We start from the raw sequence: 16692 nt of genomic DNA on the forward strand, positions 1-16692 counted from the left end.
ATGTTGTAGCCCAGGATGCCGGGCGACTTCGCCCCGGAGTCCTCAGAGTCGAGGGACACGTCAGAGTCCGTGGGCGAACGGCGATAGGGGAAGGGCCTGGACGGTGTGGGCGGCGGGCTGCGGGGACTGGCGCAGGGCGAGGGCCCGGCCAGCAGCGGGCTCCTCGGGATTGGGGCGAACGTGACCCCAGGGGTGGCTGCTGGGCCGGGGCGGGCAGGCTGCGGCGAGCGCATGCGCGGTGGTGGTGGTGGTGGCGGCAGCGGTGCCCTGGGCGGGGAGAAGGGCCGCAGGCTTTCGGTGCCCGCCGGCCTCGGAGAGGCGCTCTTGCGCCGGGCCGCGTTGATTATGTTTCGGGCCAGCAGAGCCTGCAGTTGGCGGCTGGGGGGCCGCACCTCCGTCTCAGGTCGTAGCGGGGATACCGAGCGCTCGCTCCACGAAGGGGACATGGGTGGCGGCGGAGGCAGCGGCGGGGGGCTGCTCATGCTGCCCCCGCGGCCGGGCTCCCATGGCCGTGGGCTCACCCAGCCGTCCAGGCTGCTGGGGGGCCGGGACGCGCTTGGCGTCCAGGGCGGGGAGGTGGGTAGGCTCTCTCGGCGGTCCTGTGAAGAGAGCAGAGAGGGTGGGGGCAAGCGTTAGTGTTGGGGTCCTCCATGCCGGGATTTTGGAAGGGGCCGAGTTTGATTTGTCTGTTGTACAATCAGGAAAGCCAGCGACTAAAGTCAGGTAGTGCCTGCAATAAAACGTAGATGCCCCCATTCTCAGCCCAGATGCTTGAAAAAGCCCACGCTAGCCCTAGCTGGTTTGGCTCAGTGGATAGAGCGCCAGCCTGCAGACTGAAGGGTCCCAGGTTCGAATCCGGTCAAGGGCACATGCCTGAGTTGCTGGCTCGATCCCCAATGGGGGGCATGCAGGAGGCAGCCAATCAATCATTATCATTGTTTCTATCTCTCTCTCCCTCTCCTTTCTCCTCTGAAATCAATAAAAATATATTTATTTAAAAGAAAAAGCCCACACTTCCTGCCCCTGCACTAAACAGGGAGGCAGGTGACTAGTGGTTAAGAACTCTCACTTTGGAGACAGACCCCTGTACTTACTGAATGAACTTGGGCAAGTTGCTTCAACAGCAGAAGCAACTGGAAACCTCTGGACTTCAGTTTCCGCCTCTGTAAAATGGGTGTCTAATATCAGCACGTACCCCATAGGGTTGTTGTGAGAATTAAATGAGATAACTAATGTAAAGAGTATTACATGTATTAGATTATTTCCTGGGAGAAAGAAAGTGCTCACTAGATGTCATTCATCATAAAGAAATACTGGAAGGATTCACATGAAACTATCCAAAGTTCGTTAGGAAATGGGGTGAGTGGAGCAAAGCACACAGCCACAGGGGTGGGAATAGGCTTTATGTATTGCTTTTTATGTAAGTTTAGATTTTTGAACCATATGGATGTATTATCTGTTCTGAAATTAAAACATTTTTATCATTATTATTAAGGTTGGGCTTAGGAAGACTCTCTCAGCCGCAACTCCATTGCCATGTTGCCATGGTCGCCTTCTAATTTTTCTTTGAACATCTTGAGCAGGAAGTAAGTTCCCACTGACAGATGGAAACACAAAAGGAAGTTGTGTCATTCCTCTCTAGACAGCACGCTCCCTTCACTGGACTTCTTTTGGCATGAGGTGGGTAGTGTGGACATCTTTAAGCTTATAAATACACTATCATATATATTTCCTGCCTACTTAGGGACTTTCCAGTCTACAAGGCTCAGTCTCATCATTTGTCTCTCATTAGATCCTCACAATAGACTGGTGACATAGCTGGCATTATCACACCCATTTTCCAATGGTGAAGATGAAGTTCAAAGATGTAAGTAACTATCCAATATGTTCTGCCCACTAGAGAATGTGTCTGTGTGTGTGTATAAGAGAGAGGGAGGGAGAGAGAAAGCGAAACTGCTGCTTGAAGGCTACATCATGCTTAAACAGTCTGAACTGGTATGAAAGTGTAGGGAGTGGGGATCCTTCCCCAGCATGGACCTGCTAAACCAATTGTTCATCCAATCAGATCCCAGCAATAAACCAGTCCACTCAGCCTTCAATCCAATCCAAATTCACCACCAGTCATCCCTCAGAGTCCAGAACTAGCCAGTCCATTCAGTGCCTCCTACTCAGTCAAGATCTCATAACATCCATTCTCTAATTCAATCAGTAATCAGCCACAGCCAAGCCCTTCAGCCTCTCATCTGATCAGAATCTAATTTATCCCAATCAAAAGCAAGCAATGGACATAAAGTATCTGTTTTCTCCAATGTAGCAGCTACTAGATGAGTCCAGACAGAATTTGAGCCTTCTGCATGGAAGGAGAAAAAGGCCCAGGGGTGGGAAGGGGTTGTCTAAGGTCACATAGGAGTCAGGTGCAGATATGGGACTAGAATCCAGTTCTGACTCTTGATGGCAGTTTGTACAGCAGTCTGAACAGTTCTTCATGGGATGGTAATGCTGGAGTGACCCTGGGCCTCAGTCACCAACTAAGAAAGTTAAAGCTCGGCATGGGATCCACCCCTTATACTCCCAGCATCAGAGTTGTTTTTACATTAGCCAGAGACGCTGGGAACTGTTCTGTCTGTGCAACATCCCAGGAAGCTTGCTGTCAGCCCAGCTCAGGGAAGTGGGGCCAAGAGTTCATGATCAAAGCCCATCAACACGCATTGAGGCAGAGCAACCAGGGCTCTTTAGCCAGAAGAGTAGTCTGAGGCAGGGGGAGCTGAGGTAATTGTCTGAAATCTCTAAGGGTTGTCTCTGCCTTTGGTGGCCACAAGGGGAAAGCTAGGGCCAGCAAGTGGAAGGAATAACAGCTTGTATTGGAATGTTGGGGGGCAGTGGTGAGCAGCTCCTCATCATTTGGAGGTGGGCCAGAGCCTGACCTCATTGGAATTGCCATGACTGGATATTGACTGTGTGTGTGTGTGTGTGTGTGTGTGTGTGTGTGTGTGTGTGTGTGGCGGGGGTGGGGGCGGTGCACAATACAAAAAGGCTGCAGGAAATCAGAGCTGTTCACTTTCTGGCAAAGATCTCAATGCACCCTGAATTTCTGTATATACCAGAACTACTTTGAAATACACATGAGTGAAAATTCACAAAGTGCATCACTTAACCCAGCACTAGCCCCAAAGCAGGGCACATGTGTGGGGTGCATGCATGAGGAGAGCAAAGTCACACAGGAACTGTTAGAGACCAGACTTAGCTCCCAAACTGCCTTCTGAGGTTCTTCCATTGCATGGAAGGGGAAACTGAGGCCCAGAGGTAGCAAGGGGTTCTCTAAGGTCACACAGAAGTCAGGTGCAGATCTGGGACTGGATCCAGTTCTCTCAATGGCAGTGTTCCTCTCCACAGGGGCAGAAATTCAGTGTTTTCTGGAGGCAGGTGGTGATGAACGTGGGAAATGGCCAGATTTACGTTGTAGGGAGAGGAGAAGGCGACCCGAGGGAACAGGAAAATGTATGCTCTGGCATTTAAATTCTACTTTTAAAGAACTCAAACCAACCTGAACTGTAAGAGGTTGTGGGTTTTCCCCAGGTTCTACACCCTTTTTAGCCAAACTCTGAGGAAGGAGAAAACAGGAACGTGCTTTCCATCGGGTTCTGGCTTCTGGGGAAGAGAGAGGGCACCTTGCTTCCAAGCCAGCACACATCTGTGCCCATGGCTGATCCAGACACACAGCAGATGCAGGCAGCACAGGAGACACACCACACGTTCACATATAACCGAACAGTCCCGCCCCACTTCCCAGGCCAGAATCAGGGAGGAGAGAGACGGCCCTGACCACCAGCCAGTGAGCACGGAAGAAAGGAAGCAAGACAGAGTTGAGGCAGAGTGTATTGAGAACAGGAGAGAAGACAAAGTGGGGGAAGAGCTTGGCCAGCCTGGCCGCAGGCGTTGCAGGATGGAGGGTGGGCTCTTCCAGGAGTCAAGGGAGCGGGTCTAGGGCAGGGGCTTCACTCTGTCCTGAGAGGGGGCTGCATGGAGCTGCTGAGCTCACTCAAGACTTCCCCATACATGCCCCTGCATTCTGGGCAGAATGAACTCACTGGGAGGGCACCCCGTTCCCATGGAGATGAGCCTGGAGCTCAGGAAAACGGCAGGCTCAGCCCAGCATGGGCACCGCCTCCACCACCCCTCTCCCCACTAGGGAGCCCAGAAATAGGGCTGGAAAAGAGTAAGTGGGTGGTGCTCGGGCCCCAGCCTTGGGAATCTTCCATCTGAATTCTGCCTCTTGCCTCTGTATTCTCTCACCCCCCACAAAGCCTGGTGTTGGGGGGCTGCAGCACATAAAGCTTTCAGCGGTGGTAAAGTGCTCATACTACTATGAATGGGGAAACTGAGACCCAAAGATACACACGGAGTCAACTCTTACGTCCCAGCCTTTTCCTCAGAACCTTAAGGTCTCCTCCGTCCCATCTCCCTGAGCTGTGTGCTCCTGCCCCAGCCCTTGCCCCGCTCCCAGTGCCCCAGCAATCTTGCACCTGTGCCATTCCAGTCTAGGCTTCTGATCCCTCGGCTCCTCCAGCAGCTCATTCCAGCCAGACCCTCCCCAGAACAACCTTGCAAACATCTCATCTCCATCTGTCCTACAGCAACTGCCCATCTCCTTTCCCTCTCCTCCCAGGGGACTGTCATCACTTACAAGGCCTTTCTCCCAAAGCACCAGCCTCTCTCAACCCTCACAGATTGTCACACCTGGTGGAGCCTTCATTGTATAAATGAGAAAACTGAGGCCCAGGGAGGGAAAGTGACTTGGCTAAAGTCACTCAGCAAATGAGAGGCTGAGATGGACCAGACCCTCCTCTCCTGCCTCTCTCCCTTCCACTGCATGGAGATGGCTGCTTTCAGTCAGGCAGATCTTGGCTGAGGTTGCAGCCAAAACAGCCATCGGATACATTGCCAGGGGACTCTCTCCTCGCTGCACAGCCTTCTACAGGGCTCTCTGTCTCTCAGGGGTCCCCTGGGACCTCCCCTACCCCAGAGCAGTGAGGGCAAGCCAGGTGGGACCAGGGTGGAGGTCTGGGATGAGCTGCTTTAGCTGTCTCTTAAGTGGAGCCAGATGTTTGGAGAAGGCTTGGAGGCAGCTGACAGAGGGCAGGAGAAAAGCATCAGACAGCAGTGGGCTAAGTCTTCATCCAGCAGGAGAAAATGTGGAGGCCGAGGCAAAGCTCTCTGAAGCAGCGGAGAGGAAACGGTGTCCAGAAGGCAGAGGTGGAAGAGACAGACCCGTGGAGGTGAGAATCCAGCAACAGGCAGAAAGGTGCCAGGAGCTGGGCCACATGAGGGTGGCCCCACTGTTCCACAGGCTCTGGCAGGATGTTTGTTCCAGAAGCCCGTGTGAAGTCCCCTTCCAGGCCATTCCCCAGCAAGACGCTGGCATCCCAATAGCTCACAAAGGCCAGAGGAAGCCCCAGCCTCATTGGCACCGGCCTCCATGACCCTCCTCCCACCCATTAGCAGGCTTTCTATCCCTCTGACATGGAGTCCAACCACCCTCAGAGCAGGGAACTGGCAGCTGCAACTCAGAGAGGGGAGGTGACTTGCCCAGCATCAGTCACAAAGCTAGCTGGTAGCAGCATCAGCCCTTGAGCCCCGAGTCCCCATACTCCTGACTCTCAGCCCTGTGCCATTTCCTGCCACATCTGCTTTCCATCCTGCCCTCAGAGATGGGGCCCTGACAGGCAGTGGGATCCCTGTGGGTCCGTTACTTGAAGCAGAAGGAAGGCTTCCACACCTGAGCCTCGATCCCGACATTCCGGGTGTTGAAGGAGGGCCTGGGGGCCTGCTTGGCTCGGGGAGACCAGGCTCTGGAGGGAGACACGGGGGAGATGTCGCTGCTGTAGGTGGGGCTCACGGCAGTGGGCTGGAGGCCATCCTGGCCCGGGGCTGTGTAGAGACCTGGCGAGGAGCGGGAGGGCCGAGGCAGGGCGGGTGACCGTGGGAGGGTCGCCTTGGGCAGGCTGGGCGCCAGGTCCAGAGAGCTCGGCTTGGCGGGTGAGGCAGCTCTTGGTGAGGCCTTGGTTGGCTCCTTGATGGGAGAGAGGACGAAGAGTGAGGGCCGCAGCTGGTATGGCGGCTGCTTGGTGGGCTCCGGGCGCAGGACCCCATTCTCAGGCAGATAGCCATGGTAGAGGGAGGCAGGTGGGGTCCGAGCTGGGCTTCGGGATGCCACGCGGAGGCTGCCAGGGGAGTACTTCCAGGACGAAGGCAGGGACATAGTGGGTGAAGGGCAGCGGGCCAGCTCGGCGTGGCCCGAAGACTCTATGACGTACTTCTCCATGCGGGACTGGCGGCGGGCATAGAGCTCAGCCCCTTTCCCGGAGGCCTCGGACAGGTTCTGGTTGGGTTTGGGCTTCGGTTTGGCCTGTATGCGCGGGGACTTGAGGCAGGAGGCCCACTCGGGGACAGCATTCTCGGCCGCGGTGGGGCTGTCCCTGTCCCTGGGTGCTGGCTCCTGCTGGAAGTTGGAGGCCTCGGCCCCCAGCGCGAAGGGCTCCTCCTCCCCGCCAGCCTCCCCCTGGTCCCTCTGCCTCCGCTTCTCATCAGCTGTCTGTACCAGATCTAGCAGGTCTGGGTTCGGCGTCACCTTGGGCTTCTCCACGAAGGTGAACATGGATTTCCGGCTGCCCCTTCGGGCCATGGACTCCTCCAAAATTCCCGTCTTGCCGGCGGGAACTGCCTGGCCTTTCAAATGGGAAGGCTTGGAGTCAGAGCTGGGGTACAAGGCAGAGTAAGAGGGGGGAGACCTAACCCGGGAAGCCTGGGGAGCCGTGGACAAGGTCTCAGCATAAGTGGGGGGTGGGGTAAAGTTCCCCAAGGGGCGTCTCTCCAAGGCGGGGCTGCGCTGTGCCATGGGCCGCCTCTCCACCATGGGGCTGTGAGACGTTACGTGTCTCTGTGGCCGAGGGCTCCTGTCAGCCATGCTGGGGGGCTGGGAAGCCCGGGCCTTCCCCCCGAGATGTCTTCTCTCTACCATGGGGCTCCGCTCCATCGGGCCAGTGCTCCCTGGTGCCTGGATCCCAAAGGGCTTGGCCGTCCTGTTGACCACGGATGCGGGCTTGGCCAGCGTGAGGTGGACCTCGCTGTACAGCTTGGTGGGCGTGGTGGGCGTGGTGGCCATGGCCCGCCCCGATGTCTCTTGTTCTGCTGACACCGCTGGGGCGCTGGGCTGGACATCGACGAGCAGGGAGCTGGACATGAAGTCTGGGACTGGGGACCCGGAGCTGGGAGCCGCTTCTCTGGGGAAGGTGCTGCTGGTGGTCGACGGAGCTGACGCCTTGTCGGTTAGGAGTGTGCTGGGTCTCACCTGCTCCTGGGGTTGCCCGCCAGCACACTGGGTGCTGGGCGTAGAATCTGGCACTGTGCCGGGCGGTGGGAGCTGAGCCTCCAAGGACTTCTGCTGAAGGCTAGAAAACGGCAGGCTCTGAGGGGAGACTGACTCTGCTGGGTTCTGATTGACATCTGTGGCTGGCAGGTTGTGGCTGCTGTTGGAAGCTGGTGGGATGAGTGCGGCACTGGGGGAGGCAAGGTTTTGGTTGACGTCTGGAGCTGGGCTGTGGACCTCAGCTGGAGGCGGGGTGGGTGGACTCTTCTGGGTCTCTCGGTTCTGGGACAGGTGGAGCCCATTGGCCGTCAGCAAAGCTGCGTTCTCCTTTAAATAAACCACCAGGGGCACCTCTTCCTCCTCACTGGCCATCTTCTCCAGGTGCCGCAACAAGCTGGCTTCCTCTGAGCACCCCTCCATGCTGTGACCAGGGACCCCTAGGTCAGGGCTCTGGCCGTCGGGGCTCCTCGGAGGGCCTGGCTCGTGAAGTGAGGCAGGACTCAGGCTGAGCCCTGGGGCATGGCCTGCGGGGCTGCGGGAGGGAACTCTCAGGGACTCCTGGCTGGGCTTCTGTCCCCTCCGGCCGTGGCTCTCCAAGGTGAACTCGTTCACCCTCTGCCGGCGCCTGTTGAAGAGCTGGACGCCTCGGGAGTTGGAGCTGGGAGGGGTGGTCAGCTGGGCTGCGATCTGCTGGCTCCGCGCCTTGGCCTCTTTCAGATCCCTCTCGGTGAGGCTCGTGCTCCGGCCCAATGCTGCAGGGAGGGACAGAGGCCGGGTTATCAAACTGGAATGCAGAGCCACAGGGGTACACAATAGACAGACGAACAGACAATCACCCGTGACCCTCCCACAGGTGACCTTTTCCTCCAGCATCTTGATCTTTACTCCCTGTTTCCTGGAATGCCCTCTCCTCATAAAGATCCCTGGCCCAGCCATCATGGCCCAGCTCAAATGCCACCAGCTGTGTAAACCTGCCCTGAGGACCATTTCAGGGCTAGCCAGCCCCTCATTTGGAGCCCCAGGTTGCTGATACAATACTCAGCCGCACGACTCCTTTCCCTTCTCCTCTCTCACTAGGCTCTGCCCTGCTGGCTTTCTTTCTATTTGTTGAAAATGCCAAGTTTGTTCCTTCCCCAGGGCCTTTACACTTGCTGTTCCCTCTGCTTGGAATGATCTTCTCCCAGATGGCATTCCAGGCCGGCTCCTTCTTGCTATTCAGGACTTACTGTCACCTCTCTGGAGGGGCCTTTCTCTGTAACCAGCCCTTTCCTTTTCTATCCCATCTCTTTGTTGATTTTCTTCATGGCATTCACCACAATTCACAATTATCTTCTTTATCTGTTTCCTTGTTTATTATCTGCCCCCCTCCCCCCACCAAACTCTAAGGCAGCCGTGGGCAAACTACGGCCCGCGGGCCGGATCCGGCTCATTCGGCTGTTCTATCCGGCCCGCAGAGCCGAAAGAGCGGAGGGTTCTCTTGCTCTCCCCTCCGCTCCTTTACTTTGAATTTATATTAGTTCACACAAACACTCCATCCATGCTTTTATTCCGGCCCTCCGGTCCAGTTTAAGAACCCATTGTGGCCCTCGAGTCAAAAAGTTTGCCCACCCCTGGTCTAAGGGGACAATGACCTTGCTTGGCTGGTTCAGCCCTCTAACCCTGCCCCTAGCACAGAGCCTGGGCGCTCAGCAAGCACGACTGAATGCACAAATGAGCCCAGGACACTCTCTTGTGCCTTTCTTAGGGTCCTTTACACTTCCGAGCCCATAGTATCATCATTAGCATGAACACTAACACTTCTCTTTTTAGAACAGGCAATACATTCACATGATCTAAAAAAATTAAAAACATAAAGTACACAGTGTTCAAAGACAAAAAAAGTATACAGTGAAAAGTGTCCCTCCACCCCGAGCGCCCCCATCACGAGTCAGGTAACAACTGTCATTAGTTTCTTCTATGTCCTTGCACAGTTTCTTCCCACTTTCATTTAAATAATTATTTTAAAATTCTCATATTTTAATATAAAAGTAATAAATTGGGCTAATTTCAGCAGCAACTCGACTAGAACATTGCATTGCTTCATGTTATCCTCACAAGAACACCAGGGGACAAGCATTCCTGGTCCCTCTTCTACAGAAGCGGAAAATGAGGTCTGGAGACTTGTTAATAACTCGCCCAAAGTCACAGCAAAGGGTGGCAGAGCTGGAGTCAGAACCAGGTCCCTTTGGGTCCACAGCTCAGGCTTGTTTCAGAAGGTCCCTTTGGGACATTGGGGGAACACAGCAGGGCTCAAGATTCAGTCTGGAGCTAGAGTCCAGGGCCTGAGGTCAGAGATCAGGCTGTAGTCAGACCCCTATTAATCTGCAACCATTTCTCTGTATATCCCCAGTGCCCAGCTGGCACACAGTCGGTGCTCAACTTATGCTATTGAACAATGACTAAACAAATGGGTGCACAAACAAATGGACCGATGGACAGGTGGATGGGACAGACTGTGGGCAGGATTAGCAGCTCACTTAGTGGCTGAGAAAATTCCTCCCCCACCCCACCCCCACTGTGGGAAGCTAATTAGTTCTCGAGGAATGTGACCTGGCCCTTCCTCTCCCTTGCCCTCATTAGTACTGGCCATGACATGCTGAGTGAGCGTCCAGGGACAGTGTTTCTAGGTATCCTGCCAGCGAAGCTCAGAATTCAGGGACTCTCAGAGCTAGAAGGGCCCTTACAGGGGCGCAGTTTCACCACCACCCCCGTTTTACAGATGAGGAAACAGGTCCAGAGAGGGGTGCAGGGAGAGCTCCCGGCAGGGAGGCCACACAGCAGAGTGGCTGCAGACAGCAGTTTCACTGGGACCAGGCCAGCAGCCACAGGCTGTCTGGCCCCAACCTCCTTTCCTCTTCCCATCAGGATCTGGCTCCCCCCCGCCCCCCCCCCCCCACACACACACACCGGTGCCCACCTGGGGGAGATTAGGAGGGCCCTGAGAGGTTGCTCAGCTCACGCAGTGCCCATCTCCTCTGCTCTGCTTGGAAACCAGCCTCGTGCCCAAATCCAGGCTCTGCCACGTGCTAGCTGTGTGACCTTGGCAAGTTACTACACCTCTCGGAGCCATTTCCTAACTGAGAAGGGGGTGAAGCACTGGCATTCGGGTCCGGAGGCTACAATGTGGTCATGAATGCCTGGGTGCGTGGGGGGAGAGCTCGTGCTACCCTGGATGAGGTGGAATTGGGGACCCACTCTTCTCCCTGGAAGGGGTCAGAGGTTCTTCTAGCAAAGGAAAGTTACTCCACAGATCAGGGTCCTGAGAGAGGCGGTGACCTAAGGTCACACAGCAGGGGATTCCAGCATTCTCGGGGCAGGGCGCAGGGATTATTGCTCCAAATTACAGAGCCTCAGCGTCTCAGAGATGGCTGTCTCCGGGTCTAGTTCCTGCATCCCTAAAACCATGCCCCTGAGGGTACACACCTCTCTTTACACACTCCATCGACATGGAGCTCACTACCCTGAAGAGGTGCCTTCCACTAACGGACCCTCCTCAGCTGGAAAGCTGCTCCTCACATTAACTTCTGCCCGAACGCCGCCCAGAGAAAACGCTTCCTCTTTCCAACCCCACAGCCCTGCAGAGATTCACGGACAGAGCACATCCCACGAGGCATGGTCGGATAAACGTGCCCAGTCCCACTCACACTTCTTAGGACACAATTGCAACAATCGTAGCGAACACTGGGCTCTTCCTGTGTACCTACACATGTGCTTTACGTGTACTGACTTATTTCATTCCCACGACAACCCTATGAAGCACAAACTATTGTTACCCACTTTTCAGTGATGAGAAAACCAAGGCTCAGCGAGGTAAAGTGAGCTGCCCAAGGTCACAGAGCCGAAAAGGAGGGGAGCTGGCTCACCCCTGGCTCTGCGTGACTCCCGAGAGCACCAACCTTTCTGGCTGGCAGGTTCCCTCAGTGTGAGGCTCATAGAAAGCGTTTCAATTTGAATAACCAGGGCTCCAAACGACCCTGCACTCCCCCCTCCCACTTCCCTGCTTCAGTCCTGTCCCCAGGCTATTCCAAAGGCCATGGATTTAGAAAGTTCTCAAGTGGTGGGGCATGAAGGCCCTCCGTGGGATAAGCTGGCCTGGGCGGCTTGGAGAGGGAAGGGCTGCAGAGAAGGCTGTGGACCAGGACCTGGTGGGCTGACCCCCAGTGAGACTAAGAGCCTCCCCCGCTGTTCTGGGACAAGAGGAACATGGCAGACAAGGCCAGGGGGCGAGGAAGCCCAGCCTCTGACGAAGCTCCCGTGCCCTCCACCCCAGCCCACAGTGACTCCATGGAAAAGGAATTTAGCTAAAGGCTTGAACCAGACCCAGCTAGCAATCCAGATGATTTTTGCCACCCTGCATAAACAAAGCTGAAAGAAGGGGCCAGGCCGGCTCCCAGCACCCAGAGTCCCCACGGCAGGGCACCAGGGAGGCAGTTCCATCCAAAATTCCTCAGACCAGGGAACTGCCACCCCTGGCAGTGCCCAGCCACTGGGTCCAAGACTGCGCTCCCTGGTGTCAGAAAGGCAGGAACAGGCGCCTCACTGAGCCCCAATCTGCCTGGTACAGCCTGCACCTGTGCAAGTCACAACAGCGCCCTCCCCCTCTTCTCTGTGCCTCTGCATGGCCAGGATGGGTGCTGGCCCTTGAAAGACCCACCCTGGCCAATGGATCAGGAGCTCTGAAGACAGGCCTGAGGAGAGGACGGGGTGAGGGCAGGTGCAAGGAAGGGCTGCCGGAGGGAGGCAGGGGGCAGGGGACCAGGATCCACCAGGGTTCAAACCCCAAGTTGGGGAGGCGGACAGGAAGCCCTGAGCACACGTTAGAATGAGGATGCAATGGGGCTGTAATTATTGAGCCCTTACCACAGCCCAGGTGCTGTGCTATGCCCTTTATACTCATCTTTTTAATCTTTCCGACAATCCCCAGAGAGAATACTGTTATTCTTCCCAGTTTGCAGATGAAATCAGAGGTCAGAGAGACCTGCCCAGGGTCATACAACTTGTAAGGAGTAGAGCTGGGATTCGGAACTCAAAGCCTGGCTGCTGAGTCCCATTTCTTAACCACTCTGCCTTCCAGACCCTGACTCCAGGGGGAGGAGTGGGTAGAGGCTCCAGGCAGTCAAACCCTCTGTTTCCTCATCTCACGATCAGTGCCCCGGCACTGCCCTCTCCCCTGCACGGCCAGCTGCCAGGAACAACTCAGGCTTTCTCCCCCTTCTTCCTCTTGGGAGAAGAGCTGACAAACTCGTTCTCACTAAGGCAGAAATGACTGCTGGGATATGAGAGACGAGTTTGGGAAGAATGTGTGTTGGGGCCCAGGTCCCGAGTTCTAGCTGTGTTCGGGCAGGGCAATGCCCTTCCTCCCCTCAGCAGCTCTGCAGGCAGCAGCCTGCTCTGTCCACCGTCAGGCCTGTCTGGACGAAGGACCCGAAGGAGGGAGGTGGGGCGGGGAAGGGAGGCCAGAGCAGAAGGTCAGGACAGGGAGAGAATTCAAGGAAATGTTTCTTTATATGCTGCCGTCAATGGGAGTATCCACCCCGGTGGGACGGGGCAAGAGGTAGGAACAGAGACTGGCTAAAGGCAGCCCACTCTGGCTGCCTGGGAGGCTTGGCAATGGGACAGGTAAACAGGCTGGGTAAACTGCCCCCCTGCTGGAGTCAGGAAGGAACCAATGGCTGGCCGCTGCACAACCTCTGGCTCAGCTGGGGGCAGGAAGATGAACTGGGCTGAGTAATGGTCTGGCTACCTTGCCAGCCCCTGCCCCATATCCTCCCCGCTGAAAGGAGGAAATGACACAGCCGTCATCCTCTGGAGAGCTCTCCATCCATGCCAAAGTCCTGGTGAGTGCAACCTGACAGTCCCGGCAGCCGGCCAGACCTCTCAGGAGGAGAATAATTCATACTACGGTGGGAAGGACTGCCAGGACAGAAGAGATGCAGAGAACAAGAGTGGGGAGCCCCAGACCTAGCTCCAGCCTTGCCACTAAAAGAAGTCACCATATGCCTCTCCCTGGATGCCCAGAGGGGAACTGAGACCAGAGAGGGGTGCCCTATGCCCTAAGCTACACACCCCAAACCACGAAGGCACCTCTGAGTGCTCATCTTACTCACTGTGGCCGGGTCTTCCCTGCAGCCCAGTTCCCCTTCGGTGCTGAGCCGGCCTTGGTTCTCACAGCCTCTGGGTAAGGCAGCCAATCGCCTCGCTGACAGAGAGGAAAATCCCACATCGCCAGCAACGCGGAGGAGCTGGATGTGACTTCTCTCCTCCACACATGACTCAGCCCAGCTCTTTATCAGGAAAACTGATTTTGCAACAGCCTTTTAAATGGCCCCTCCACCCCCAATCTCTTCCCCCGTCAATCTACCCACTCCACGCGGCCAGATTCATCGTCCCCCCGCCTGGCTCCCCTCATGTCTTTCTCCTGCCTCCCCAGGACGTGGAGGATCAAGTAGCAAGCCCTCCTGGTGGCATTCAGAGCCTCTGACTTCAGAGCTGCCTGAGAGCTTGTACCTTGCTCTCGGTGCCCTCGCAATGGCCAGAGCGGTCCAATGGCTTGTGGCTCACACACCCGCCCTGGGAGTTCCTGCCTCTGCTGTGGGGTTTGCACAGACACCTCCCCGGGGAGCCCTTCTCTGTCTCATATCCTCGCTACATCCCCAGCCTTCCCACCGATCTCAAATGCCACCAGCCCTCCCGAAAACTTCCCCTGACCCCCCAGTGCTTTATCTGCAGCACTCAATTACCTCATCACTTTGCACATTATTCATTTTACTGAAAGTTGCCCTTCAGGATGTGCTCACCACATGCCAGGCCCTTGCTTCATTTCCAGCTACCCATGGAGTCCCAGGACCCCATCCCTGTGGGAGAGGAGAAACGGCTCAGAGGGGTGAGTGGCTTGCTCCAGGGATTCAAACCCAGGCTGGCCCAGGGTCAAGTCCAGAGCCCATTCCGTGGGCCAGGCTGCCTCCTTCCAATGTCTGGCTTTGCAGTGATCTGGGTCTGAATCTAATTTTGCCCCACAGACTGCAGGAGCCGGGGCAGGGGCCCCCACTGCGTCACCGCTGTTCCTCCCTTGCCCCCCACCTTCCGTGGTGCTCACAGATGACAGTGATGACAGTGATGAGGATGACGACAGCCAACACGTGCGGAGCACCAGCTGCTGCCAAGCTAAGGGTCTAGCTAGCATGTATTTTCTCATCGAGTCCTCACAGCAGGTCATAAGGGAAGCTCCCTTACTCCATTGGACAGAGGAGGAAAACGGGGTCCAGAGAATTAGCGAACTCACCCCAGGTCCTGCAGCCAGCAAGGGGCAGGCAGAGGGGAGCTGGAGCTCGGATCTGACTGATCCCAAGCCTGGATACCTCCTCTTGAAGAGCTCTGCCCACAAAGCACACTCACTTTCCTCACCCACTGCCCCAGGCCCAGCTCAACTGCCACTTCCTCCAGGAAGCCCTTGTCAATCCATTCACATTCCTAGACCAGTGTTCTTCTGCTCAACCTGGCCTACGGGCCTCAGAGCAGGAAGACTCAGTGGCAGAAACAACAGGTTGAGAAAGCCCAAAACCAAGGCTGAGGGGAAGGAGGCTGTGGCCCAGCTCCTGATACCTCTCTGCTGACAGTGAGTTAGGATCAGGCAGAGCAGGATGGGTGGTTTGGGGGGAACTTAAGACAAGGGCTCCCAAGTTGGCTGCGGCCTTGGCTGGCAGCTATCCCCACGGGCCACACACACTGTTCCCCACTGGCTCACCAGGACCCTGCTGTGGGGTCCACCTCTGCCAGGGGCCGGGAGCCACCACTGCCCTCCTGCCTTCCCTACTGGCCTAAACATTAATCTACAATTAGATTTTCAGGGACTTGGAAATGGTGCCGCAGAGAGAGGCAGGCTCAGCCCCAGGTGCACAGCAAATTGGAAAGGGCTGGCTCACCCAGAGCCCAACCAGGGCTCCCGCCTCCCAGTCAGGCCCTGCTGAGCCTGCCCCAGGCCCTCCCTGCCACACCTCCCTTCCAGAGGAAACACTTAAGCCAGGAGACAAAGAGGTGGTGAGCTGGCAAGGGGTGGCGGTAGGGGAAGTGACGCTTTCCCTTAAACTCTGCCTCTGCCAGGGGCAGAGCTGGGCCTCGGCCATTTCTGCGTCCACAGCCCCCAGCCCAGGGCCTGGCACACTCTGGGCTCTCTACAAAGATGCAGCTCCCCCTCCGGGCCCTGGGGCAACGTGGGCGGCAGCTGGCCTCCATCTTCTCTAAATGCCCCACGCTCAGCAGAGGCTGTCCCCCAGCAAGGGTTTAATAGCCAAGTGTTGACTAGATAAATGACTGGGGGGTGAGCACTCCCACAGCCCAAATCCACTCATCCAGGGAGATGAATTCTAGATTCATCTGGATCCCAGATTGTCTAGAGTCCACATCAGAGATCTAGAGGGTGGTTCATGGGGAAAGTGGAGGGACTGGGGGAGTAACAAGTCTGTGGGTGAAGAGGGAGATGAGACCTTAAACCACAGTGTTAGACCTAAGAGGCAGAATATTCCACTAAGTGCTGGGAGAATCTAGAGCAGCCGTGGGCAAACTACGGCCCGCGGGCCGGATCCGGCTGTTCTATCCGGTTCTCTTGCTCTCCCCTCCGCTCCTTTACTTTGAATTTATATTAGTTCACACAAACACTCCATCCATGCTTTTGTTCCGGCCCTCCGGTCCAGTTTAAGAACCCATTGTGGCCCACGAGTCAAAAAGTTTGCCCACCCCTGATCTAGAGCCTCAGAGTGAGATGAGTTAGGATGAAGCAACCTGGGAAGTCTTCCTGGAGGGGGTGGCATATGCCCTAAGTCTTGAAAGATGGAGATGTAGAAGCATTCCCAATAATGGGGCAGCCCAGCAGAGGGTGGAAGGCTCAAGGCAATCTCCTTGAGCCCCCCACCCCCAAACCAAGACCAGGCGCACAGAAAGGCACCTTGCAGAGGAACACCCCGTGGGCTTTCCCAGAGGCTGAGGGTGAATGGGTTGGTCCACACAGAGTTCATGGGAGCTCTGACATTAGAGCTTATCGTGCCCAGAGGCCAGAAGCACTGTGCTGGCTGCCTCAAGACTGGGTTGCATAACCTCCCCACCGCCCGGGGCCACTGATTCAGCTGGGACCCTCCGCCGCCTCCGCTTCCACCTCCGCGGCCTTAGCCGTCTGTCTCGGCTGCTTCCCTCTAAGGGAAGAGCTGCCCAGCAGCCAAAAGCGGAGGCCAGCGCCCTGTGGTAAATTCCCCACATTCCTTCCTCACAGAAAAATAAATAACCCGGGACAAGAA

At 56.2% G+C, this 16692-nt stretch overlaps 1 protein-coding gene across 3 annotated transcripts in view; it reads right to left on the bottom strand.

The window, feature by feature from the left end:
- Positions 1-543: 543 nt before the first annotated feature.
- The window catches only part of SYNPO (synaptopodin), a gene marked incomplete at its 5' end in the record, with an annotated part of 33789 nt that continues 17640 nt past the window's right edge, over positions 544-16692 (bottom strand). Inside the window, 2 exons of one of the 3 annotated variants that reach the window (XR_013960985.1) lie at positions 544-599; positions 5019-8118. Coding sequence is in view for 2 of the 3 variants with exons in the window: in XM_080676154.1 (XP_080532280.1) it covers positions 5747-8118 (2372 nt within the window). Of the gene's footprint in view, positions 600-3858; positions 8119-16692 lie in introns of those variants that run through there. The other 2 variants (XM_080676155.1, XM_080676154.1) reach the window with 2 other exon arrangements.

The sequence above is a fragment of the Plecotus auritus genome (assembly GCF_963455305.1).
Source record: "Plecotus auritus genome assembly, chromosome: 6".
In the NCBI taxonomy this organism is placed as follows: domain Eukaryota; kingdom Metazoa; phylum Chordata; class Mammalia; order Chiroptera; family Vespertilionidae; genus Plecotus; species Plecotus auritus.